Source organism: Anser cygnoides, chromosome 6 (assembly GCF_040182565.1).
Source record: "Anser cygnoides isolate HZ-2024a breed goose chromosome 6, Taihu_goose_T2T_genome, whole genome shotgun sequence".
NCBI classification, from domain to species: domain Eukaryota; kingdom Metazoa; phylum Chordata; class Aves; order Anseriformes; family Anatidae; genus Anser; species Anser cygnoides.
Window position 1 is genome coordinate 13,794,571 of NC_089878.1, and position 27,944 is coordinate 13,822,514.

A 27,944-nucleotide genomic window follows, 5' to 3' on the forward strand; every position below is an offset into this window, starting at 1 on the left:
ACCTTTTGCCTGCTTGCCAGGGTGAAAAATAGTTTTGCTGCCACACCCCTCTTCAGCCACCCTCTTAATGAACTGAAGCAATTTTCAGCACATTTCAATGTCCTTTCAACAGCACTTGTATTAATAACAGCACCAAACTTGCAGACCAAATATGATACAAGCTCTGGATAAAGCAGGATGGTATGGTCATGAGAAAGATGGCGATAGCACGTGTGTTAAAGAAGAAAAAAGAAGCTCTTGAATGAGTTTGCCTGACTTTGGCACTCATAACTGTTCTAGTACAGTTACATTTTCTCTGTAGTTTATTGATATTTCCTTGTAGGCAGATGTCAAAAATGAAAAAGAGGATCTAGGATCTATAGGAAGGAAGAAGACCTAGCAGCTTACCTGGCACTAAGTGAATCATCCTGGCTTTTTCTAAACTTGCCAGGTTTGTGTTTAATTCAATGTACTTTGTGATCACACAAGCTCTAAAGCTGGGAAGAGGCAATGGCTGGGGGATGTAAACAGAACTAGAGGGTCTTTCAGCAGCAGTAACCTCATCAATTTTCTTCAGGGTTTTCTTTGTATGCTATTTCCCTTGTTGTCTTTTGGACTTGCCTTAGGAACTTCCTTAGCTACTACACCCACTACCTTCTGTTATGTACCTGGTAACTTTTAGAATCTTCACCTGCCTGTTGCTGCTGTTGAACCTGCAAGTGTATTTTGAGAGAGAGAGAGAGAAAGTCTATGATCTTTTGAGACATGGTTTTGTGCTGCAGATACTTCAACCACTCTCCCACTGCTGATCAATAGTGGGTGAATGCTCTTGTCTTTCTTACCTGAAGCCAGACTTTCTTTGTACAAGATCAGTATTGGGGGTTTGGCAGGAAGGAAACACTGTGGTTTGGAAAAACAAGCTGTGGCAATACAGAGAGTTGTCTAAGTAGTTATCATTGTCTCCAACCTGATTTGGGAAGAGCTGTTTCTCAGACTCAAGAAAGCAAGAAACTGGCCACCATGAAAACAGAGGTTTGATATCAGCAGATTTTAAGAGCTAAAGCAATTTTATTCTCCGTATCTGGAGGCAGATGAGAGAAAATGCTATGAGCAATATAGAATACCTCCTCATCCGTTCTTCTACAGTTACAAATGTTGTCATGCCTGGGTTCAGAGCACAGAAACATCAAAGCATTTTTTGAAAGATACATAGTACTCGGTTGGATGTTCCAGTTCACAAAAGAACATGTGCCTGTGGAGAGATTTACAGTCCTTCAAGGATGGCAGATAATCCTGATGTGCAGGAGACTTTGGTTAAAAACCTTGCCCATTTTTGATGCCTATCAAAAGCAACTATAAAGATTAATTAGAAAAGGGAAGAATGAAATTGATGTCAAGTTACATGAGTTAGAAATTTGGAGCTACAGAGCAGAAAAAAATGTGACCCACTGAGACTGAAAGAATAAGTAGATTGAGGACGAAGGAATCCTAAGAAGTATAGATTATTATCATATCAAAATCAGAGATTTCTCAAATAATTTGGGAAAGGTAGAAACACTTAAAGGAATTCCCTGTTGCACATAGGGAAAGCATAGAAGATGCTCTTTTTCAGCGGTAATTGGGAATGTTTAACCTAGTCCACTGGAGTGGGACAACTTTAAATCAGCAGTTAAGGGCAGTTTGCATGCATGAGCCTTTGAGAAGGGGATGGAGGAATTCTAGTGGAGAAGATTTTTGAACTGTTGTCCCTCATCTTCGAAGAGATTATCCAGAAGATGGAGTCAGGCTCTTCACAGTGGCACGTGCAAGGAGGATGGGAGGTAGTGGACCTGAAATGAAGCAGGACTGGATCTGGCAGGAGATATGGAGAAGGATTAGGATTGCCCTTTTTCACCCTGAGGGCAATTGGAGTACCCAGAGAGGATGTGCAGTCTTTGTTTCTGAAGGTTTTCAAGACTATATAAATACCTGAGCGACCCAATCTGACCTTTTAATTTTCCTGCTTTTACCAGGAGGTTGGACTAGAGGTCTCTTAGGGTCTTTCTGAGCCTGAATTACTCTGATGTTAATTTTTTCAGTGGTACTAGAAAGAGAAGGAGGAGAGGAAACATTTCAGGAAGGCTTTGCTTGAGAAATGGAGAAGATTTAGGAGGCTTACCAGGAATATTCCACAGCTCAGAAAGATCCGTTAAGTATATCCTTTGAATGAATTAGGATGCCTTGAGTAACACAGGCAACTAGCAGATAATAGATGAGCATATCCTAGGACAGGATGAGGTACATATGAATACAGAAGACTTGAGAACCTTGTTTATCTTTAAGGACCAAGTACTGAATTGTAGGACCACAAGGGATCTCTGAAAAAAGTGGTCTTTGAAGTTAGCGATGTGATTGTAAGAAACTAGGAAGATTAAGTCACTCAGAGTTATTTAAAAAGCAACTTAAGGTTGGGACTTTAAAAATGCAATTATAAATAGGGCTACTTCCTAAATAGCAACATTTTTAGTAGACTTCCTAGGTTTGGCCTGATTATAGACACTTTATTTATCTCAAGCAATTGTCATCTGAATACTAAATTTTTAGATTACAGTGAGAGTAATAAAGGTAAGTAGATAAGTAGCTTGAGAAGTAGGTTTAGAGGCAACATCAAGTATATGGCTGAATCCATTACTTATTTGTAGTCCTTATTAACCTCAAACTCAGTGCGAATTGGTTTTGTTAATCTTTGAAATTTTGAAGGTATAAAACCATATCACTAGTCACAATTCTAGCACTGAAAAATGCTGTATTTGTGTGTTTGTAACTCTTGAGTAGCAAATAAAAGTTTGCAATGGAATATATTTTTTGTAGATTAGTCTTTTACCTGCAATTCACATCCCAAGCAAGTGAAGGTTGAGTTTGAGCTGTTAATTTGAGCAGATATGTAAAATATGTGACTACTTGGAGAAAGGTAAGTTGCGAGGTTCTCTCTGATGTCAATACTTTGAAAGTAGTAACACTTTCAAAGTTTGTGCTGGGAAAAATGTCAAGGTGATGCTACTGATGTGGTTCTTGATGACAGTCAATAATATATACCAAGGGTTTAGCAGGGTGTGGGAGTAAGAGAAAGGAAGGAAGAAACTGTTACCAGGTCTTAAGTAGACTATAATCGGTAGTCAAAGATAACTGTGCCAGTTTGTTGTGCTTTCCTCCTCTCATGCACTGTTTTGATTTCCTGACTGAGCTTCCAGCCAACTCCTCAGTTATTTTTATTTTTTCAATTTGAAGTACTCGTAAGGCAGTGCAGCTTCCAAAAATGGGATTGAATTTTACTTAACACATTTCTCTAATCAAGAAACAGCTCAAACAAAAAACACACAATAGTTCACTTAAATCAGACTGCACGCCATGTGAGTTATGCTGAAAGCTATGCATTAGTAGGTTTGAATTATAAAATAACGGTAATACATTTCAATTTTATTAATACGAAGGCTGGACCATATGTGTTATTCAACTGAACAATATTTTGAGTGGCTGAAATAAAAATCAGTTACTTGCTGGAGTAAAGACCAGGTGAAATTGGCTGACACGACCTTCATATGATGTTTATAAAACTATCAAGTAAGTGTTACATTTTGGTTAGTCCTAAATAAGGAAGTATGTCTTTGCTTGATAACTAAAGTGGATTTAGCAGCTAAGCCCATGGCTTCCAGATATGTTGGGGTAAAATGATATCTGTACAACCTGATTGGACCAATTTATTCTGACAGAACCCACAGTGCTGTTGGTGGAGGATTGCTGACCCCTTGTGCTGGCTCTTCTGTCCACTTAGTTATGCCAGCAGGTGGGTTAAGCTTTGAAGTGAACTGTCCAAGCAAATCTGGCAGGAAAAGGTTCTTTTTAGCAGGTGGTATGTTCAGTCCATACTACGGTTTGTTTTGAGTAGTTACACAGTCCTACTCAGTGGATTATCCACAGATGTAGATTTGTAAATTATTTCAGAAATGAAAGTGGACTTCTAAAAAGGTATGAAAAAAGGAGTGCAAAATTGAGTCATTTTTCTAGTAAGTTTGAATCAGGAGCCAAGTAAAGTTTTATTCTCAGTTTTTGAACACTCAGTTTGCCATATAAAGTAATGTTGGAGTGTAAATCAATTTGACAACAGATAGTTTGGCACTGGTTCGCTAAATGCAGTGACGTTATATATCTCTTACTTAATTGATGGTGACTGTACTTGAGATAGGAGATGTATTGCTGCAGGGGTGCTCCTAGATTCCCTTCTACAAGATCACGTTGAACCTCTTTTACAATACTGTTATATTGGCAACTGAGGGTATCTTATTGCAAAGGAGTATTTTTCAGTCACACTGCAGCCCTTGGCTATGAGTACTATTCTTTGTGTGAAATTCTGGAAACAGATTTTTTGTTTTGTTGCTGGAGTTGTTTCACTTTCTCTCAGTAACATACTTTGTCCTCCCTTAGTAGCCAATTAAAAAAAAAAAAAGTATTGCATTCAGTACTTTATGTAATTAAAATGATGCATTTCATTACATGTGTTTAATAAACATGATTTTATAGAAAATAGTGCTAGTTAGCCACAGCCTCAGCAAGGAAATGGTAGCAGTGTGTTATGTTGAACCTGAGGCATGGTGGTAGTGGTGTGCTCAAGAATTCAATATCCCAGATGCCAAACTTGGCATTTGCTTGGTTCTTTCTCATGAGGTAAATGAAGATAAAGCGTAGTTGGCAGAAATTGCAATTTTTGTCCTTATTGTTCTGAGAAAGTGTGGAAGAGATGGCTCCTGCTTGCGAGGAAGGGCATGTCTGTATGTTCTAAGAAAGATTTATCCAGTTAAGGATGTGAAAATGTTTAGGAACAAATTGGCATTTTGCTTTTGAAGAAATAATTTTATTCATATCAGTAGCAAAGGGATGGCCTCTGGTCATCAAATAGGAATAACTGAGCAAGGTGGGCAGAGGAATAAACCCACTTGTCCAAAACGTGTGCTGGCAACGTTGGTGTGGGACGGTCTCATTAATGGCCTTCTCAGCAGAAAGTCACAGCAAGGTGATAGTTCCATTTTTGTTAGCACTCACAGCTGCTGAATTTGAATGTGGGTATTGTGTATGCTAGACACACACAGCTAAACGTGACAGGTAAAGCCGTGTATAGGAATGATCAACATAGGCCTTTGCAAACTGTGGACTTTCTTAGACTTTCCATGTCCCTGGTTCAGCAAAGTGCTTCATGTTTGCTGGCCATTCATGGCTTCTTAACTCGAGCTGCATACTAGCTAAGTAGCGTTGCAGCTGTATATAAGCGCAAATAAGTTCAGCCATTGCGGGGACCCATACTGGGGCTTCCCAAGATTTTGAACCCTGAAGAGTTCTGCTTGTAGTGGGGGATTGATGTGCGGTGGTTTTTTTTTTGTTGTTGTTTTTTCCTGCTCTGAAAGCTGTGCACCAGCTCTTTCGTTTTTCTGCATGTTTCTGTGAGTAATTCAGCTGGTTTATTTTTTTTCAGTTTTGCATTATAGTTATCATGTTGTAGTTCATCCAGGAACTCTGAATCACTTCACTAGTTTCTTTGAGATCACAGCAGATGATTTCTGTGGATGTAATGTAAAATATTTTTTAGTGAGGCCTCATTTCCTAAAAAAATTATATTGCATTGTGTTATTTTATATCTTTACCACAGATACTGATAAAGTGTTTTTTAAATACATACTACCTTTTTAGTTTAAAAAGTCAAAGTGACTGCATTCGTACAAAAACTTGGACAACTAGCCCCTTCTACCCACACCCCAATTATTTCATGATCAACTTTAAACCCCTTTTGTACTTTCCTCTAAAACCATGGTTTGGTAACACATGTAAGGGTCAGTGTCACAGTAAACTGCTCAAACCTGAAACCCAGACCTAGAAGTCCATTTGAAAAAGTTCAGTAGCCTACAAATTTAAATAGAGTTCTATGTGGTCTACGGGTTCCAGGTTATGTGACTTCTGTTTGCATATTTTGAATGCACTCTGTATTTTGAACAAAGTGTAATCTTAGGGGGAGGGAGGAGAGGGGGACACTTCTGGTGACTTTTAAAAGAAGATTTTCATGTTCTGATTTGTGCGTTGGATCTTCCCATATTCATGGATTTCTGAAGCAGGAACTGCTTCAGTCTTTAGTCTTGAGCATCTTTGCTGTGATCTATTGGGCACAGTGGTTACTATGAATATGAGCTTTTTGCAACCCATAAGTCAGAAATGCTCAGCTGCTTGTAAAGGTTGTACAGCTGATAGGGTAAGTCCTTAGGTAGGACTTAAAAAAGGATGAATGTCACTGATATTCAAGAAGTGTACTGAAAAAAAAAAATCATATATGATGTAGAATTTTAATATTCTGAAATGTTTTCTCCTTGCTCATAAATCACTGTACCTTATGTAATGAGAACGTGGAGGATGTGAAAGAGGTAAAAATGTCATCTTGGATCAGAAGGGGAGATCTAGAACAACTTAACAGCTTCAAACAGCATTATATGGTGCATATATCCATTTTTATTCGTACACACAGATTCTTGAAGGTGAGGGATGACTTTAAGGCATTTAATGCTAAGTTAAATATGTATTTTGCTTTCTGTTCTGTTGTCTTAACTGAGAAAATCCTGTCTAGTCAATTTTCCTTACAGCAGTAGTGGAAGGGAATAGATATTAATGTTGTTGCAAAAAGTGCTATAGAAAGTGTATTTTCTTTATGTTCGCCTGTCTCTTTATCTGTTTGTTTCTGCATTTAGATCTTTAGGGAGAATTTTCAGAGAGTCTTTTGTGGTACCCAGTGGTCTGAGACTGGTCCTAGACATTTTGGTAGTAGAAATTGTCAGTTTGGGGAAGAGAAGTGTATTAGTACCTAGTAGCAAAGCATCTCTCCCATCCCTCCCCACTATGTGCTTTATGTTAAAATGACTTGGTTCAGACAATTAATTCTGGCCTAACTCACTATAACACTTGGCTACTACATGCCAGGCATAATCATTCTACTTTTAGGCTGTGTCCCTGATGCATGTAGGAAGTCACAAACGAAATGTCTAAATATTTTAATCTCTGCAGATCTGAGATTTTTGACTATATTGAAATATCATTTTCTTAATTGTTTTAAGGGCTAGACACATTGCTTACAGCATCCTTTTGAAAACATTTAAACTTTATATATTTTACCAATGTAATTTTTAGCTGTGACAGAAAATATTTTAGCTCAGATTTTAAAATGTCTTTTTTTGTCTTCCTGACCACTCCTAGTCCCTCTTCTACCCTCACCCCTCCCCTCCCCCTCTTTTTTTTTTTTTTTTTTTTTTTTTGCTTTTCTGGTAAGCAGATAGTACATTACCAGTGCGCCACCACTTCCCCCTGATGCATGTAGCTTTCTTCAGCTTGTAAGAGGAGACAGCTATACTCATGATTTATGTCATAATGCTATAGGAAAGCTGGTTCTGGTTTGACAAATTGCATTTATAAACTCTGGGTAAATATTCTAATAATTTCACAAAATATATCAATTGAGTGATTCAGAAAGAGTTTTCATACTTAATGCATGATGAAGTTGCAGTGGTTTGGAAATGCATTATATTTTGAAGCTCGTGTCTGTGTGGAAATTCAGACTTGTAACTTAACAGGAACTTAATGAAAATAGTTCTTCATTTCATCTTCTGAAGCAATAGGAGATAAGATTGTGTTTCATTGAAGGGAAGCATCTCAACTTTTTAAAAAGAGGACTATTTAAAACTATAATTTTTAATAATTATAAGGGCAGGAGCCAATGTCAGACTGGTATACCTACAGAGGTAGCTGACGTCTATCAATCTGTTTCTCTATTCTGTAGAGAGCCCTAATGGAGTAGAAGGACAGTGGCAGAATTTGAGCTTTTCCTGTCTCTCTGTGGAGTGAGCTTGAGGATTTACTGGAGCCATGTAATATCAATGCATTAAACAGACTGACTGTGCCTGGAAGCTTGCCAGATTGCTTTTGTGATCCAGTTATTTAACCTTCTTCTACCCTGTCTGACTCTGTGCCCTGTCTACCCACAATGCTGACTGGCAGAAGAAATAAATAATGACTTGTGACTTGTGAAGTAGCACTGAGAGCTGCAGAGCTGCTCTGTTTTTTTTCCCTACATGCTTCTGTCATTAGCAATTTCTTCAGGACTGGTTGCTACATTATTTACTCTGGAGGACAGACGACATGGGAAACCGGGCCATTTCTTCCACTGTCTGCATGGTTCAGTGTTTGTCAGAGACACCTTTTGATTTCCCAGCTGTAACACCAAGTGTTACTGGCTTTTCTGATTGTTGATTCTCATCATAGTTCTTAGAAATGCCTTGCTTTCACAATGGACAAAAATCACAGATGCCAGAGTAATTATATCTTCCTCAATTATTTTTGTTTGATTTTGAAGTAAGTCAAAATCAAGTAGCAATGCACTGTTCCTTTTATAATACTCTAGAATTATGTAAAATAAAACTTCAAGTTGTTTCATTTAAAAAATACTTACCCAAGCATGTCTAAGAGATAGAATGTGATGATTGCTGGATCAGTTCTCCCATCCCCATCATCAATGCTCCAAATATGGTGACAGCCTGTTCCCAGAAACACTGGAAATATACATGACATTTTTCCACAGGTGACTTCTGTGTTATGTTTCAGATAGGCAACTTGCCTGCCTGTTCAAACCACCGAAGAACCATCTCTTCTTGCAGTGCCAGTATTCACACCGTTGACTTCCACTTTATAATGAAGGAATGGTAAAAGCTGCTTCTGTGGTTTGTCAATATATGGTAGTCCTGAGATTATAACTGTGCTAGCCAGCACAGTCCATACTAAACCGTGGAATCCTTAAAGATCTGTTAGGCTTGCAAGAGAAAACATTTTTCTTTTGATCTGTATGTTTAATCCACAGTCATCTTGTTCAGAAATGTCTCCGTTGACCTCTGCAGATTATCTACCAGGAGCCATTTCCTCATCTGTAGGAAGTACTGTGCTCTCACAGTACCTAGAGCTGCTCCCAGCAAGAATTTAAGTGCAAACTACTGATTAAGGACTGGAGAAGTTGCTCGATTAGTAGCAAGCTCACTTTTACATGAGCTTTTCTCCTGTCTCTGTCTGCTTCTTATCCAGCTCATCTCCATCAGAAGCTTCTTAGGACTCAGTGCATGGAGCTCAAGCCACAAAGGAGCTTGGCTCCCTTAATCAGAAGCTAAATGCCTGAATGGATTTGGGGTAACTATATTATAGATTCTTTGTGCACAAATTAAGGAAATAATGGTTATAGATCACTTCAAGAAATTCCAACATTTTCATTCTTGTCAAGATTAATTTTGTTGGAGCCTCTGACATATTTTAAAATATCCCAGGCAAAGAACTGACAGCTCAAACCACTGCCTAACTTTGTAGTGTTCCCAGCTGGTTCAATGAGGCTGAGAAACCTCAGATTGCTTTTGTGTCATCTAATAACCAGGGAGAAAGTGAGGCTAAATGACAGCAGCTGTGGCCCTGATGTACCAGGTGTGGCTCAGCATCTCTTTTTGGAAGAGATGAGGGATTACAAAGAACCCAAAGTGATGGGTTAATCCCACTGCACCATAGCGGGTAAGGGGGCGGGGAGTGATTGTTGGGGAGGATCCCATCACTGAGCTTTTGAGAAACAAAGAAAGGAATCCTCGTTAAGCTTCTCTGATGTGCCATGGGGGCTGCAAAAGTCTACAGAGATGCTTTTGACTTTAGACTTTTCCTAACATGATTCAAGGATAATGCTTGGAGTCAGCATTCTTTTTTTATCCATTAAAATCAATGAATTTGCAAATGCAGTGGGAAGCAAAAGTTTGAGATTCTTGTTTAAATGAGACTTTCGTTTCAACCCTGTCTTTTGAGCTGCTGCTTCTGCAGCATACCACTTCAGCTGGGTGATGCGTGACAAGGTAGCTGATCTGCGCAGAGGTTTGATCTAAGGATTGAATCCTTTATGGAGCTGTGAAAATTACTGTCCTCAATGAAACTGCGGTATGGAAAATTTGTATTATGCACAGCTTTTGTCACTTAAAAAATTTCCTGAGGGATTGCTTTAGTCTTCCAAATTACTTGTGTTTTAAGATACTGTTCTTCTTGCTTGTGCCTCTTCTCTATTTTCTTACCACCACCACTGAAAATGATACATCTTTTTTTTCTGGTATTTTCCTTCCTTCTTTGTAGAAATGACTTATCTAAAGAACATACTTTGTCATTTGTATCATCTATACCCAGACACATCTGACTGTGTGTTTGTGGTTTTGTTTAGGTTTAGTTTTTGTATCACATTTTTATATAATTGTATAATGATATATAATATTAAATATTCATAATTATATTTCCACATATTTTCTGTTAAAAACTTTTCTGCTTAGCAAAAGTGATAGCCAAAGCATTTCTGTCTTGTGCCATAAGTTTGATATGAAGCATTTACGCAGGTTGCTGAGTAAAAAGTGGCACATTCTGTTTGGTTGTAGTGTGAGATACCTGCAGTGACTGAAGCATTCTGGGATTTACCTTTGTGGGTTTTTGTTTGTTTGTTTTTAGCAATATCTTCAAGCTCTCATTGATTGCTTTTTTGCATACTGTCAGTAACTTTAAATGGTGCATATTCATGTAATTGGTGGGATTACTAGAATGAAGTGACTTTATTTCTGTTACCGGTGATTGCTAATGTAGCAGGGAGCTGGATGGATGTTTGAGGAAATGTTTAGAATACTTACAGCCGTGGATGGTATTTAAAACCACACTTATGTTTTAAGACAAATACCTGAGGAACATTCGAAATACAGAGGGAGATTTTTTTTTTTTCATAATATCCAATGAATGAAGAAAAGTTGTGCTGAGTTCTGCAAGCCTTTGAGAAAGTGTGAATTTTGGGAGTGGGAGTGGTTTTAAGCTTGTTTGTGAGTACTGTGTTCGTGTCTATGCTGCAGTCTAGAAAATGGGTGAAGCTCATTAGTTTTAAAAATAAAAACAACTTGTTAAGCAGGCCGTTAGCAATGCATGAACCCTTTTTGTTTGGTTAGTAGAATCAAGGAAGTACCAGATTCTGAAAGGTCCTAAACTTATTTGGGGTTATGTAGAAGTTTTCCTTTTATTCTATGTGAAAAGATGCACCGTGTCTTAACAATGAAGACCACAATACAAGTTTACAACTAGATACCAGATTTCAAATGTGAATAAAACCTACTGCTAGGAGCAGTTTACTGCCTCCTAGAATTTGAAGGCAGAGTGAATGGTACGATCTAGTTTTGAAAGGTCTTGCACAGGTATCCAAGAGCGCGGTCTCTTAAGTTTTGTTACAGGGAGAGTTTCTGATGCCACAAAAGTGTGCAGAATCAGGTTTGTCATCTTCAATGGCTTCTATTACACTGCAAACCTCTTAGGCTGTGTCCTGCATTATGGCAAATATCTCCAGAACCAGGTTCAATGCAGCGCTGCAGACAAAATAATTATTCCCGTATTGTATAGCTCTAAGATTTAAGACACTTGTACTCATATGTGGGCAGGTAGCATTGCATGGGTGTGTATATGGCCGTGAATTGTTTCTCTGACATGCTAAGTTCTTTGTTGCTAATGTGACTTTTCCAAAGCTAATGAGTTTATTCATAGCTATTATGAAAATAAGGTTTATTTAAGTACTGTTCCAAGCAATATGAATTTATTTCTTTGTTTCTTTAGGAGACATCACTCAGAAGGGGTATGAAAAGAAAAGAGCAAAGCTGTTAGCACGGTACATACCACTAGTTCAAGGTAAGAGACTCATAAGTTACACCTTATACCATAAATCTGTGAAAATACGTAATGGAAAATTATCTTTAAGAATTAGTAACATTTGATTGACATAGCATCTAACTGGTAGTAAAGAAGGGCTACTTTGTGGGAAAAAAGAGTTTTTTTAAAACTATATGAAATGTTAAATGGTAACATTTTTTTAACAAATTTCTGTTAGCTTGAGAGCTGCATCTCAGACATTAAGATAACTTCAGTAATGAGTAAAGTTATTCCTGAAAGCAAGTTGGCTGGTTTCATTAAATGAAAATACTTAATCATCACTCCTGTACTTTTGCTTCCTCTTTACCCTCCTCCCAATTTCTTCAAAACACAGACTTTATTATATATTACTACATACTACAGCTATTTATTACCATACTTTATCTTCAATGGCCAAAAAGTGAAATGCCCATCCTGTCTTTCTGTCTGTCTGTCAACACTATGACACTTGTGATTTAATCACAATTAGCTGTTGTGCTGTCATTGTGCTTTGGTCTTAGAGAGCCCAGAGAGTGGTGGTGAACGGAGTGAAATCCAGCTGGCGATTGGTCACCAGTGGTGTTCCCCATGGGTCAGTGTTGGGGCCCATCCTCTTTAAAATCTTTATTGATGATTTGGATGAGGGAATTGAGTGCACCCTCAGTAAGTTTGCAGACGACACCAAGTTGGGGGGAAGTGTTGATCTTCCGGAGGGTAGCAGGGCCCCGCAGAGGGACCTGGACGGGATGGGTTGATGGGCAGAGGCCAGTGGGATGAGGTTCAACATGGCTAAGTGCCAGGTCCTGCACTTTGGCCACAACAACCCCATGCAGCGCTACAGGCTTGGGGCAGAGTGGCTCAAAAGCTGTGCAGAGGAAAAGGCCCTGGGCGTGCTGACTGACGCTCTCCTGGACACGAGCCGGCAGTGTGCCCAGGTGGCCAAGAAGGCCAACAGCACCCTGGCTTGTACCAGGAATAGCATAGCCAGGACCAGGGAGGTGATCGTCCCTTTGTACTCAGCTCTGGTGAGGCCGCACCTCGAGTGCTGTGTTCAGTTTTGGGCACCTCACTACAAGAAGGTCATCGAGGCCCTGGAGCGTGTCCAGAGAAGGGCTATGAAGCTGGTAAAGGAACTGGAACACAAGTCCTGTTGGTAGTTGCCCTTGCACTGCAGACTGAAGATGTATAAAACTTGCACTTGACCTCCAACTTTGTCTTTAGATTTTCTTGAGGATAGTTCTGTTGGTTTTAAAAAAAATAATAATCAGATGCTCTCTTAAGGAACATTAAGAGCCTCTTAGGAATTGGTGTTTTATTATAACTCAGAAAGAATTCCAAGCCAAAGCAGAAGAAATGAGATTTAAAATATATATATATATGTATATATAATATATATATAATATATATATATAAATATATATATATTGCCATCAAATCCTGAGATGACAAAAAAGACCTTTATTGACTTGAAGGTAATTGCTACATTTTGAGACCATATTTTTGCAGTCAGTAGTGGATCTGCATTGAAACATCCAATAAAAGATTTGTTCTGGATCAGCTACATGGTTGTAATCAGCCACAATGCATAACAGTGTGTTCCTGTTAGCTTTTTTAGTGCTGAGGGAGTAGCGCATGTCTGATCTAATATATAAATGTTCTCGATGTAAAGTTAACTTTTCAACTTTATGAATATGTTTGGATTAGTAGAACATATTGGATCATTTCTTCATAAACTGTGATGAAGCTGCTGTTTCTGAGATGCCAGCCTTTGGTCTTCAGCTTGAAGGTCTTGGAAGTTTGTTTACTTCAGTCATGTCAGTTGTCTAATAAAATATTACCTGGCCCTCTGTATATCAGTTCTTTCAAATATTTTTACAGTGAATTAACTAGAATAATGGATGGACTGACAAATCTAGAGGGTCTTTTGTAGTTAGAGACCTGAATTCTTGTAAAAAGTACATGCATCTCTTGAAGGATATCTGTTCATGTTATTGATAAGACACCTAGTGAAGAGAACTTTTACAATATGGATGTTTTCCATTGTGAACTAGTATGCTTCAAGTATCACCAAGGTGTCATGTCTCTTGGTAGGTATAGAAACAAATCTGGTACAATAAGAAATGAGCCAACAAAGCCAATCATATCTCAGGCTGCATCAAAAGAAGCATGGCCAGCAAGTCAAGGCAGGCGATTTTCCCCCTCTACTCCACTCTTGTGAGACCTCCGCAGAGTACTGCACTCAGGTCTGGTGTTTCCAATACAAGAGAGACATGGATCTATTAGAGTGAGTCCAGAGGAAAGCCATGAGGATGGGTGACCAGAAGGCTGGAGCACCTCTCCTACAAAGAGAGGCTGAGAGAGTTGGGGTTGTTCACCCTGGAGAAGAGAAGGCTCTGGGAAGAGCTTACTGTGGCCTTCCAGTACCTAAAGAAAGCCTACAGGAAAGATGGGAAGAGGTGCTTTACCAGGGTGTATAGTGGTAGGACAAGGGGTAGCAGTTTTTAAACTAAAGGAGAGTAGATTTAGAATATAGTGAGTGGGAATATTGCTAGTGGGAGTATCGCTTGCTAGCCATATAGTTAAAGGGAATTCTACCATCAAGGTTTCTTTAAAGAGGTAAGTATTCTGCTAGCTGGTAAGTCTGGTAAAAGTGAAAAAAGGGATTTTATGATAAATCTGAAATATTTTTTTCCTCTTCTACTTGTCTAATTCTTCCCAACTATTACTGGTTCTAATAAAAGATAGTATTTTTCTGCACAAATTTTGATATGATTTGCTTTGCAGTTTTCCTCTGCTCCAGATTTACCATTTATGGCTTTCTTTGGTTTTGGTTATTTAAAATCCCAAAATCTTAAGTGTTACCCCTTTTTTCTCATTTAGGTATTCTTGAAAACAAATGAGCTACTGTGGTGGTTTTACCTTGCTGGGTGGTTAAACTTAACCTCAACTGCTCTATCACTCCCCCTCCTCCTCAGAAGAGGGGGAGAAGAAAGTATGCTGGAAAGAAAAAAATAAAAGGGCTCATGGATTGAGATAAGGATAATTTAATTAAAGGGAAAAGGAAGAGGGGAAAAACAAGCAAAGGCTGTGCAGAAGCACAGAGGAAAAAAAATTACATACTTCCCATCAATGAGCAATGATTGGCCATGTCCTGGGAATCTGGGCCTCAATATGCATAGCGGTTGCTTGGGAGGACAGATGTCTTCATAACGAGAGCTTCCCCTTTTCCCCCTTTTCTTGCAGAGTGTAACATCATATGGCATGGAATATCCCTTTGGTTGGTTTAGGTCAGCTGCCGTGGGGGTGCAGGGAGGTGATACCAATGCTGTTCTAGCTACAAGTGCAGAGCACAACACTTTATGAGCAACTGCAAGGAAAATTAACTCCATCCCAGCCAGACCCCAGTACAACTACTTTGGCACCACGGCATAGTCAAAAGATGGGGGAGGATTTATTTACAGGGAGATTAGGGAAAGAGTTTATTCCTCAATATGAAACAGGTTATGTAAGTTGGATGGCTGCCCCAAAGAATCATATTGCAAAACTCCTTAAAACGTTTGCAGAAGGGTGTGGTAATGGCAAATAGGAATTAGTTGCATATTAGTTTAGCAGCTGAGAGGTTTGACAAAGGACTTTTCATAAGCAAGTCTCTAGATAGGAATACCAGCCAACTTTTCTAGCTTGTTTAGAGTTTTCCTAATTGCTTAAACCTAGTGTTAGTAACTATATTCTGACTAATTCTTTGGTAGTGTCTGAGCAGGGAAAGCAACCGTAAAATCCTGATACTGTCAGAAATCTTCATAGGTGGTTCACAGTAGAAATACCTAACACAGTAGTTTCCATTTTCAATGGGATTCTTGCCCCCAGAGAGATATCTATCAATTCAAAAGTATCTGTCTGTCTGATAGGGCAGACACATTTATGGAAACATTTCTCTTCATTAGGTTGCTGCCTTCTCACATGGAAAATTCCTTCCTCCACTAGGACTGCTAATATGGAAGTAGGATTTCTTTGTGATCCTGATCTTGTTGAACCTCTTTTCTCTTTTTTTTTTTTTTTCTTTTGGTGAACTGGACTGTGGGCCACTAACCAACTGCAGTGTGCATGCTCACATGCTGGGCAGGTAATCATTGCGTCTGCTGTTACTGGCAAGGCTGATATGTGCTATCTTTTAAACCTTTTCTGAAAGCCTGGGGCACAGGCTTCTCTGAAGAACCAGGTTCTTCATGTTTGCTAAAGAAGCAGGCCTTCTGTGTGATTGGAAGAATTTATACTAAAGGAAAAGGTTATTCTTGCAGTGGGTATCTACAAGGTTAAAGGACCTTGGTTTTGGCTAATGGTCATATGAAGTCTAGAAAATAAAAGACTTATTTCTTACACTATAAGAGTTTTGGCAACTTGATAAATGATGAGTGCACATTGTTAGCTGTGCTGAGTGGAAAGGCATGGTATACTGAGATTAAGACATAGCTAATGTAGGAAACTGGGTTTAAGACTACAGTAATTGGAACTTTCTGAAAAAAAAAGGTCTCTGAAAAATGTTTCTGCTGATAGCAAGGATACATGCTCTTTCTACGTAGCTGTGATTTATGTATTTGTGCTTGTTGTTGTTTTCAGCCTAGTAATTCTATTAGAATGGGTCTAGATTCACAAACCTTACACTTTGTTCTCTAGCTCCTTGTTGAAGGAATGTGCAGTTTGCTCTGGTGCTTTGGAGTCTCTGATAGCATACATAATTTCTTTATGGACAAAACAAAAAATGCAGTTGTCTTTCTTGATGCTACTGAATTAAAAACTGCTATTTTGTATTTCAGGCATAACAGCTATGATCAAATTATGTCCAGATCTTAATAGGTTAATTTGATTTGATCTTAGTATAATTAGTTAAAATGAAATATATGAAAACTAAATGTGATCAGGTGGGCTAGTTGAAGAAGCTGTTTATAGATTGACTGTTAACAGTTTCTGAAAATAGCAAGAGATTACTGCTCCTTTGCCTTTTTAATTAAGTGATTTTAGTAATGCAATGGTAAACCTTTATGGTCAAATATCCTACTACATTGTTTTGGGAGTTGAATGTGGAAATTGGCCTATTGGATTGACTTTTTATTGTGGTAAATCAAATTTTCATTTTTTTTTTTCCTACCACCAGTCTAGCTGTATCTGTCTAGGTACAGAAAATGTTTTCGAGTTCCCCGCCAGTGGAAGAAACAAAATGTTTGCAATTTCACCCTCTGAATATGAAAACAAACAAACAAAACACAGAGAAATCAGCCCTCCAGGTGGTTCTCAATCAAATTCAGGAGTCAAGTCCAAGCAATTTGTCTTTTTTCATCGTTCATTTGGTAATAAGTTGATGGTTGCCACCTAAGTACCTGATGGCTAAGTCCGCCTACATAGCACAGAGCTTAGTAATCGTGTTTTTTAAGGGTGGTATATTCTGTATGGATGTTTCTGCTATAGAATATTTAGTTGAGGATTTAGCAGCAGTGCAAACTTAGCCTAAGCCTTTTGACGTAATCAGGAGCAAATGGTCAAATGCTGTAGAGTAGCATATTAATGGGGAAGGTGAGGGTATTTCCAGCACACTTGGCCCTGCCCTTGCTCCTTGCTCATGTTATCAAAGGGCTGAGAACCCTGTCAGGAAAGACCTTACCTATTCTTATAGGTGACCTGTTTCTTAACTGGGAAGCTCCTGAAATTCCTGCTCCTGTAGGGCTGGCAAAAGTAGAGAGGAAACGAAGAAGTGCTGCACTCCTTGGCAAAAACCTCCCTTAGTGTGGTCGGATCCTTGTGTGAGCACCAAGTGAAGTTCTGTAGGTCTTGGATCCACAGAGAAGTGGGGTGGAAACCAGGACAGGAGAGCAGGGGATGCACTGAAGTGTAGCAGCAACAGGCTGGCCTGGGGGTGCCAGGGGCAGTAAGGAAAGGAGTATGCTGCAGACTGGATGGCCAGCCATGGTCTCTGGGCAGAGCCAGGTGCAGAGGGGACAGCAGAGAGGAGACTGGAGCAGGACTGAGAGGTTGGCCTAGAGCCTGACCAGCTGTTTCCTACCCTTGTTTTATTTTCTGCCTCGTCATACACCTTTCCCTGTCTTTCAGTGCTTTGAACATGTTGGTCTTCTTTTGTTACTTTCTAAGTTACAGAGCCAGTTCAACAGCAGCAAAACAGTATAACAGCATACAAAGAACCTAAAGCTTCAGCCTCCTCTTCCCTTGTCTTCTCTGCAAATCTCTTTAATGTGCTACATCATATTCTGTAGATAGTGGATGGTTGGAAACATGATATATAACTGTGTGGCAATGCAAGGAAAACCAAGATGAGCAATTTGTTGCTATTTTAACTGCTTTGGCTTTACTTTTCAATTTACCTTTAAAACTTTGAAAAGTTGAATCTTTCAAGAGTATTCTGTCAATTTAGAACTGAAATTACTTTGGGGAGATGAATTTCAATATCAGTGTTTCTGCAAAGATAATTAGATTTGAGTGTTTAATAGCTGTTTCAAATAAGAGTTTGCTGAGATGTTGAAAAGTCTTTTAAAATGTTGAGTTTGATGTTAAGACATCGTGTCTTATGCAGATGAAATGAAAAATGTGATAGGGCAGTTGCTGTGCAGGTGGGTTGCCCAGAAAGGTTGCCCAGGAAAGTCCTTTTGCAATAAAGTCGGTGCTTTTGTTAGATATGAAGAATAAAGCTTTTTGAATCAAAAATGGGCAACTTTTCAGGATCAACTATTAAACAGGAGTTTTTAGTTGGTAATACGTTCTTTACTCAAATGTTACTCTTTACAGAATGAAGCTAGAGTAGGTTATGCCACTTAAACTTTTGCTTTGCTTGAATTTTTTTCTTCCCAGCTTTCTTAGGATTGAGCATCATGTTTTCATATACTACATGGTCATATATTTCTTGCAGTAAAATATGTTGCTCATTTTTCTTAAAGTGGAATCTATGTCTATGAATCACAAATTTTCTTACTTTCAAACCTGAGTCTTCTCTCTTCGTTGCAGTATGCTGTGGTTAAATGTTGTTGTTTGTTTTTTTTTGATGTGTGCAGGCATAACATACTAGTTATGGGGCTAAGTATGAAAAACTTGTTTGTAGCTATATTTGTTAACATACAAAATAGTTTGCAAAACACTTATCTCTAGCATTAGTAAAATTCTAGTCTTATAAGATCAGCGTGCCTGCAGGAGTTCAAGAATCATTTGGACAACTCTCGCAGACATATGGTTTAATTTTTAGGTAGTCCTGTGTGGAGCCAGGATTTGGACTCTGATCTTTGTGGGATGCAACTTGGGATATTCTATGCTTCTGTGAACGTTAAGAATATAAGTTGTACTTGTTCCGTCAAAGCTGTCTGTTAGTTGATATTTATGGCAGTCTGAGGTAGATGGTCCAGAGCAAATGGCTATATAGGTGCCTGTGCCTGAACAGAGGGTTTAGACGAAATGACCTCCAGAGGTCCCTTCAAATCCTAGTTGTTCTATGGCTCTGTGAAGGCAAGTGTACTTTTTAGACAGTATTTATGGAAATATTACTTCAACATTTGTTTTATTCAGAAATTAATATATTGAAGAATATGACTTTCCTACTGATAAGAACTTCAGAGAAAGTGCAGGGAAAAAAAAGTGTATTCATGTTGCTATTCACTATTCTGTGCAATTTCAGGTGAGGTATTTCTACATTGTGCTGAGATTCTGTTCAAACATTAAAAAAAAAAAAAAAAAAAAACAGCACTTAACCCCAAAGAGCTCACAAACTCAAACTCTGTAACCTGAATGAGAGATATCTACTGATGCCTTGTTTTTGAAATTTTTCTCTCTGCATATCTGATTACAGATGTGTTTTGCTAGGCATCTTCCTGAGCAATGCTAGCCAAGTGTCTTTGTTCAACTGTAAATTGTTCAGTGCTGTTACAGTAAAATAATTTTTGCTTGTATGAAATAAAATTGCTACAAATGTCATGGTTGTCTTTTGATTCTTCAGTGTTAGTAGATGGAAAAACAATTCTAATTCAAATAGTAACTTTAATCTCTTCCTATAGAATCAAATCGTTCAGTTAATTGGAATAAGTGTATATCTAGTAGCCTCATTAAGATGGCATTTTATTTTTGCTAGTTTTGGCTAAGTTAAAAACAGACAAACTACAGTAATAGTGGATCATGTTTCATTAATTTATATCTCTCAAAATGTTTTGTTTGTAAAGATCTTCAATGTGAATAGAGGGAGTTGGCCTAATTATCCAGCTGCTTTTGCTGAAGGTTAAGGTTGTGATTTGCACAGAACCAGAATAAATTAACAAATTCACCAAGCTTGTGAAACAGGATTTTTCTGGCATGTAGTTGTGGGAGAAAAAAGGAGAAAGAAAAAAAAAAAAAAACAACAGATTTAAGCTGAAGAAAAACAGTCATGGTTTCCAACCGTGCCACTGATTTTGAGTACCATCTTAATTTAAAGGGAACTTCTGAGGTTTATTGGTCACTTCATCACAGTACAATTGTCCTAATGCTGATCCACAAAAATCTGTTTTTTAAGTACTGGAGGAGGAGAGGTCTCATGTTTTGGAGTTGGTAAGCTTTGTTCATTCTCTTGTGTTTATTTGGGGTCCCTTCTCATCCCTGACAGCCCCCCCCTCCCCCTTTCCCCCCCCCCAGCAGCATTTAGCATTGCTCAGGTAGCATATGGCTCAGGAGCATTACACATACAGCTTGTCAGCTGTTGATGGGTTAGTCCTGTTAGTTCATCGTTCCATCTGAAGCCTCATGTTTTTCGAAGACAAAAGCCTCGTACCAGATGCAGCAGTGCCATTGTTTGCAGATAGTGCTGGGCAGTTTTGCCAGTATCACGGAGTGAGAAAGGGGCTAGTTTGTGGTCTGATGGGTCCTGACTCCAAGGCTCTAGTTACTTGATTATGTGTATGTAACATTTACAGCTGCAGAAGTCTGAAACAGTGATTGATGGGATCTATGGTGTCTGGGGAGAGAAGCAAGCAGGGAATGTTAGGTACTGAACTATAGGACTGCTGAAAAGCAAGGGGTTTTGAGTAGGACATTAGCCTCTTCCCCCACTAACAATTAACCTACCTTTGAAGGAAAAAAATGGCACACAATCATTCTCCCCCTCTTTTGTTGCCTACTTCACCCTACGTCCCTTGATAAGATCACCCAAAACTAAGCACATTGTTGGGTAGGAACTTTACTAATGAATAATTGCTGTTTTTTGAATGTTTCATAAATGAGCAGTCTATTTTAGGGAGACTTCCAGTTTAGCTGCTCCTCTTTGTTCTCCTCCTTTTCACCACCTTCATTATCATGTTATCTGTTGGCATCTGTTCTTGTCTTGGCTCAGGATTTTAGGTGGTGACTGGCCTCAATCTTTTTTTTTGAAATATGAAGTTGTTTGTAGAGCAACAAACCTCACTGGACTGCTGACTTGTGGTTAGGTAAAACTTTTTGTTCAAATGAAATGTAAAATGCAGTTCTTATGTGTTTTAACCACTCTTTGAGTATTAGATGAATTGAATCAATTCTGTTTGTAGAATAAATCTGCTAAAGTGTTTCAGGGAACGTTAGCCCTTTATGTTGGGTAGTATCGGGTAGTAGCTGTATCCTTACTGGGCTCCATGTTCAGCTGTTTTGCTTTGGAACACTTCAGTTTCTTTACTGGTCCATGTTATTTCCCCTATTGTCAAAGTGGTTGATGTTAGTCTGTCATCTACTTTAAAAGTTTTGCTTTTAGAGAGTGGGAAAACTTCATTAGGTTAATTTATTTGGTTTCAGTAGTAAATTGTAAAAGACAAGCATTTCTCTGGAGCTGGATTAACTTCTAAAAACTTAGATAAGTGTGGTTTATTTTATGTTACTTCCTTTTCCATTACTGAGACTCATACATTTTTATTCTTTTTCCAAGTAAGAACTCCTGGGCAATCCAGGGCTGACATTCTGAACATCTGGAGGTTTTGCCTGGTAGCTGCAGGTTGGGGTGGGGAAAGTGTTACAGGCTGCATTTACCTTGTGGTCTTAGCAGGTACCTAAGAAAACTGTTGTATAGCAACTGCTTCAGTCAGGAAGACGACAAAACACTTTTCCTGAGGATATTATATTTAAAGAGAGTATTTGAAAGTTACTTTTGATCAGCTGAAACAGAAGTGGTATATGCTGTTTGAAAATTTATACCTCAAATGCAAAGGCCAGGTCTTACTGAAAGATCTTGATAAAAATCTCTGATAATTGCTAGATTTATTAATGATTGCTGATTTCTTTTTCGGTACACATTTACGGGAAAGGGGACAGAACAGAAACCCCCAAAGAGAAAGAGGAATATTTTCTTACTTTTTAAAGTAACACCTTTACTTCCAAAGAAGCTGGCAGCAATTCTTCTGAAGTGTCATCTTCAGTGAAAGCCACTATCTGTAAACAGCTGCATTTTGAAAATACTGTTTCTAGTTCTAGCAAGACTGAGAGCAGGCAGGAGAGCAGAAGCTATTCAAGGGAAGCAGAGATCAAAATGACAGATAGTACTCAGCCCTGTATGGTACAAAGGCTAGAAACATAGTAAACTTGGTGGAACCAAGTTGGTGGAACAGATCTTCATGATTTAAGGAAAGTTTGCTATTGAATGCAGCACTAATTCAAGTAGCCACATTGATCATAAATTGATGATAGGTTAGCACACAAAAAAAAACAAAAACAAAGACATTCCTACTGCACTGTAATGCTATGTATGTTCTACATGTTCTGTAGTGGCTGTTGCACTTCTGAAGGCTGCCGTCATTCACCACTCTTAAAACAGCGCAAGCTACATTACTTATTTGTTCCTTTATGTTCTTTCTGGTGTCTCAGTGCTTTCAGTGTGACATGCATTTCCAGAACACCTGCAGGGGGTTCAGTTCTTGGTTTTGTACTTGTGTGTAGATATATAAGAGATGATAAAATTGCAAGTTTCTTGTTCTGATTCATACTTGTGTAGTCCCTGCAGATGCACCAAGAGCCAGTAGCATGGCTCCTTATTTGGGTGGATGGGGAGTAATAGGGAATATTTATTTGTTACTGTCTACCTCTTTGATTTCTGATTTCTCCTATGCTAGAATATAAATCTGAGATTCAACATTCTGAAATTCAGCCAGCCTAGAGGGCTGCTCTGGGTTATCCACCTAGAGTCACAGAATCACGAATTATCTAGGTTGGAAGAGACCTCCAAGATCACCTAGTCCAACCTCTGACCTAACACTAACAGGTCCTCCACTAAACCATATCACTAAGCTCTACATCTAAATGTCTTTTAAAGACCTCCAGGGGTGGTGACTCAACCACTTCCCTGGGCAGCCCATAGAGTCCTATTCTAGGCAGGTATGGAGAAGACAACTAGAGAGCAGTTTGGTTCTTTTTATTTTGTGTACCTTTTATGGGGGTGGAAAGATCTGTGTTCTTGTACTGAGTAGCCAATCTAGATTAGAGGAGTTTTTTCTTAGACAGCTGAAGGTGACAGAATAGTTCTGCCCTTAATATCTGTGAGGTGTTTATTAGAGAGTTGTAGAGTTCTTGTAAAATGTGATTCTTCTGGTATTATTCCATTAAATGGGTATAGATTAAGCAGACATGCACATTCTAGTTTTTGCTTAACTTAGCAGTCTTGTTTTTAAAGTTGAAGTGAATTTGACAGAATAGTTCAAGTTATATCTAAAAGGTAGGGCAGTGTAATTGTTATTTTCAGTATCCCCAAGTATGATGTATAATTGTAGCCATATTTGTAGCATGTTGCTTGTTGTCTCAAGGTAAGCTGGGGGAGAATAGGTTCCCTCTTCTCCCTGCCCCTTGCCTCCACCACCTGAAAGGTTTTGAGATACAAAACACCTAATTGCAAATGATAGTAAACTGAAATGAGCAACGGATTTTTTGTTGTTGATGATTTTTTTGATTGTTTATTTATTTATTTATTATGTTCTGGGTGAAATGCTAATCACAGAGTCATAGAATGGCTTGGGTTGGAAGGGACCTCGAAGATCAAATAGTTCCAACCCTCCTGCACTGGGCAGGGTTGCCAACCACTAGATCGGGTTGCTCAGGGCCTCATTTAACTTGGTCTTGAACACCTCCAGGGATGGGTCATCCACAACCTCTCTGAGCAACCTGGTACAGTGTTTCACCACCCTCTGAGAGCAGATTTGGTTTTAGTTTAAAGAATTTTAAATGTAGATGGAAAATTAGATTTTTAAATGTACAGACTTTGGGCTCCAGTACGATTTGTAAGTAGGTGTCAAGGCTGGTAGAAAATGTTAAGCATGAGGAGCACGTGTTTTATGTGAGAACCTGAATTTGTATTGAAGGAAAACTATATTTCAGGTGTGGATCCATCCCTGCAAGCAGAGAACAGAGTGCCAGGCACCTCGCAAGCTACTGCTGCTGTGTCTAAACAGCAGAAATCACGTTCTACTAACTCAAGGGATGAGCGCTTCCGATCTGGTAAGTAAAAGATAAGTAGCTAAAACACCAGGTGTCTTAACTAGAAAAAGGTTACCAGTACAGTAGTATGCATGCCTAAAGAAGATGGAAGGAAAGATCTAATGAGTATTTTTCAAGTAGCTTTATGTGTTTCTACACACAAGAGTTTTTGTTCAAATCCGGAATGAAGGAAGTACTAGGAGAGGAAGAAATTGTATCCATGCTTTGTGACTTTTTTATTATTGTGAATTTACACCATGCTTAACACTTTTCTCTTGTTTGTTGATTGGGTTTCCGGTCTCTAAACATTTAAGTAACTGTATTACCAGAATATAATATGTGGGCTGTGGGTTTAATTTTGCTTGGTTGACTGGGATGTTTTTTAAAGGAAGGTTATAGGATTTGAGTATTTGCTGTAGCTCACTTTCAAATATTTCCTGGTTTAAAACAAGTGCACAAAAAAGGGAAATGTCACAATGGATACTCTACATCAGTTTTAAATGGACACCACTGTGACAAACCTGTTTTGGAAAATTATGTGAAAATACCAATGTCATCATCACATCCTGTATCCATTGTTACTTTTCAGGTGGTTACAATACAGTTTCCCTGTGAAATTCCTTGTCACAATAGTGAGAAAAGGCAGGTGTTTGGAAGCTTTTCTCTGCTAAATACCTTTGGACTTCTGACTGGAATTTTTCCTTTTGCTTGCAATGGAAATTATATGTCTTGGATTTGGGTATGAGGAGTGCAAGTAATGACATGTACCATATTGGTACATGTGACCCAGTTGATCTTGGGTCACCTTGCATTGCAATTGCTTCATCACGGTAGCTTATTGGATCATATTTACATTGCTGACATTTAAAACCTTGCTCCAGAAATGGAGCTGATATGTCTACATGCGGTTTTTATGAATAATTGAAGGATGAATGGGATCCTTAAATATTCTGAGGAACGTATATGGATTCCTTGGAAGGATGTATATAGTCAGCTGCACAAAGAAACTTCCGGATTTCAGTGAAGATTACGTAGTATTAAAATTAACAAAAGGAGAATTTGATTAAAGTACAAATTAGTCATTGAAATATATTTTTGCATTTCAAATGTATCTTCAACAGTAGAATCTGTTGAATATATACCGAAAAAGTAGATTGAATGGTTGAATTGCAGCCATGATTTCCAAGTTACTTTGTGAAAAAAAGAGTTTCCAAGTAAATTACAATCTGAGTCATGAATCTGATAGAAAGTAATTCATTTAAGTAGCACTTATTTCTGTTAGTTTAACAACATCAAAATTTGCAAGAAGAGCACAATTACAACAGGGAATACTTGGAAGCCATTAGCCAGGAGAGCTAAGAGGGTCTAGAGCAATGTTTTCTACATGGCTACTTTTCCTGTCTTAGAGCCTCAGATGTCTTACTTAATTTGCACCAAGGATACTTTAAAGCAAACAAATAAAAAGCAACTAAACAGCCCTGCCATATTACTGGTATTGTTTGGGGCAAGTTTAGCATTGGTCTCTTTAATCGTACAATGCAAGACATATAGTAGTAGGTGGATATTAAACAAGTTCAACTAGCATATTTGCTTATGAATGTACCTTTTAAATATTAGTCTATCAATGCTTCATCTTTTCCTAGAGTTAATATTTCTGTGGTCTTGGTGATTTAAATTTCTTTAAATCAACTTTCAGTAAATCTGTACAACTCTGCCTCGTTGGTTTAGAGCCTAGCAAGTTTGCAGATGACATCAAGCTGAGCGGTGCAGTCAATACAATGGAGGGAAGGGATGCCATCCAGAGGGACATGGACAGGCTGGAGAAGTGGGCCCATGAGAACCTAATGAGGTTCAACAAGGCCAAGTGCAAGATGTTGCACTTGGGCTGGGGCAATCCCAGGTATTTATCTAGACTGGGAGAAGAAGAAGTTGAGAGCAGCCCTGCGGAGAAGGACTTGGGGGTCCTGCTGGACGAGAAGCTGGACATGAGCCAGCAGTGCGTGCTTGCAGCCCAGAAGGACAACTATGTCCTGGGCTGCATTAAAAAAGGGGCGGCCAGCAGGGAGAGGGAGGTGATTGTCCCCCTCTACTCTGCTCTTGTGAGACCCCACCTGCTGGAATACCGTGTGCAGGCTTGGGGCCCCCAGCACAAGAAGGATGTGGAGCTCTTGGAACGGGTCTAGAGGAGGGCCACTAAGATGATCAGAGGGCTGGAGCACCTCTCCTATGAAGAAAGGTTGAGGGAACTGGGCTCGTTTAGCTTGGAGAAGAGAAGAGAAGGCTCTAGGGAGACCTCATTGTGGCCTTCCAGTACTTGAAGGGAGCATATAAACAGGAGGGGAAACACCTGTTTACATGTGTTGATAGTGATAGGACAAGGGGGAATGGTTTTAAACTAAGACAGGAGATTTAGGTTAGATACTAGGAGGAAGCTTTTCACTCAGAGGGTGGTTATGGCACTGGAACAGGTTGCCCAGGGAGGTTGTGGATGCCCCATCCCTGGAGGCATTCAAGGCCAGGCTGGATGTGGCTCTGGGCAGCCTGCTCTAGTGGTTGGCAACCCTGCCCAGAGCAGGGGGGTTGGAACTATTTGATCTTTGAGGTCCCTTCCAACCCAAGCCATTCTATGATTCTGTGTTAAATGTTGTGGAAGATAAACAGCTTTAAGCAATAATTTTGGACACTACTGCTTCTTCCATCAATTACGTGCCGTATGTGTTCTTTAGACTTGAGGGGGGGAGAATCTTGTTTCTTTCTTTTTCTTTTTTTTATTTCCTTCTAGTCTTCTATTTATATCTTTTCCCCCTTGCATCTTTCAGCTCTGCTGTGTCCTTTGCAAGTGTAGCTGATGAGGTTGGAATGCAGTTTTTTATAGAACAGGATCTCTTTCTGGAGCAATTATAGTACTTTAGAGCCATCAACATAAATTATTTTAAATAAGCAAGCAAGACAATTATGCCTTTTTGTGCAATTAATCTGCCACTTACTAGCTGCAAGCAGATTTTTTTATAGTTTTCTGGAATTGTCTTCTATTTAAGTTAACTAAGTTTTATCATCCACAGATTTTTGTCTTAAAGCAGTAAATATTATCCAAAAATTTGCAACAGTGAAAATATGGTCAAAAAATACTGTAGGCTAATAAATTACCTAAGTGTTCCCAGAACAGCAGTTAACATTACAGTGCTTTAACTAGATTTGCATTCTGTTGAATGACAACAGTGTGGTAGAAAAGGTGAGAAAAGCAGAGACTTTGCAGGCATTTGTGCAGGCTGATAAGCAGTTAGTACCTTGTATTCCACAATTCAGAGGACACTTTAAGCCGCTATATTGCTGTTGCTGCTCGTAGTTCTACCAAGAGGATGTGCAATTCCTAGTGAAGACTCCTGTTCTTCCTCTTGCTTTAGCCCCACTGCGGTCTGGTTTTGGCGAAGAAGACATGTAAGTTAGCTGGTGAGCCCCTAGGGTGTTTGAAAATGCTTTCCCAGCAACTATACTTTATGTTTCCACTCTTCCACTTTTTTCTAGCAACTGTTCTTCAGCCTCTAACAGCTGGGTCTCTACTGCTAATGCCCTGTTGGATGTACTGCTGCAGTATACAGCCTGTTCTCCCAACTTACCTGAAACAGGCTACAAGGATGTGTCTATTCCAGCTGATAAACAAGTCTGTTCAGTGTGCAAGTGTGACACCTGTATAGCAGTGTGGAAAATACTGTATTTCGTGTCATGTGACAGAGCTTGTTCCTACA

At 39.0% G+C, this 27,944-nt stretch overlaps 1 protein-coding gene across 9 annotated transcripts in view; it reads left to right on the top strand.

The window, feature by feature from the left end:
- Positions 1–27,944, top strand: part of DIP2A (disco interacting protein 2 homolog A) — a 114,654-nt gene that overhangs the window by 21,504 nt on the left and 65,206 nt on the right. For all 9 annotated transcript variants that reach the window (XR_010832618.1, XM_067000009.1, XM_067000012.1 and 6 more), the window contains exons 2-3: positions 11,686–11,757; positions 24,100–24,219. Coding sequence is in view for 8 of the 9 variants with exons in the window: in XM_067000009.1 (XP_066856110.1) it covers positions 11,686–11,757; positions 24,100–24,219 (192 nt within the window). In the remaining variant the exon portion in view is untranslated. The remainder of the gene's footprint in view (positions 1–11,685; positions 11,758–24,099; positions 24,220–27,944) is intronic.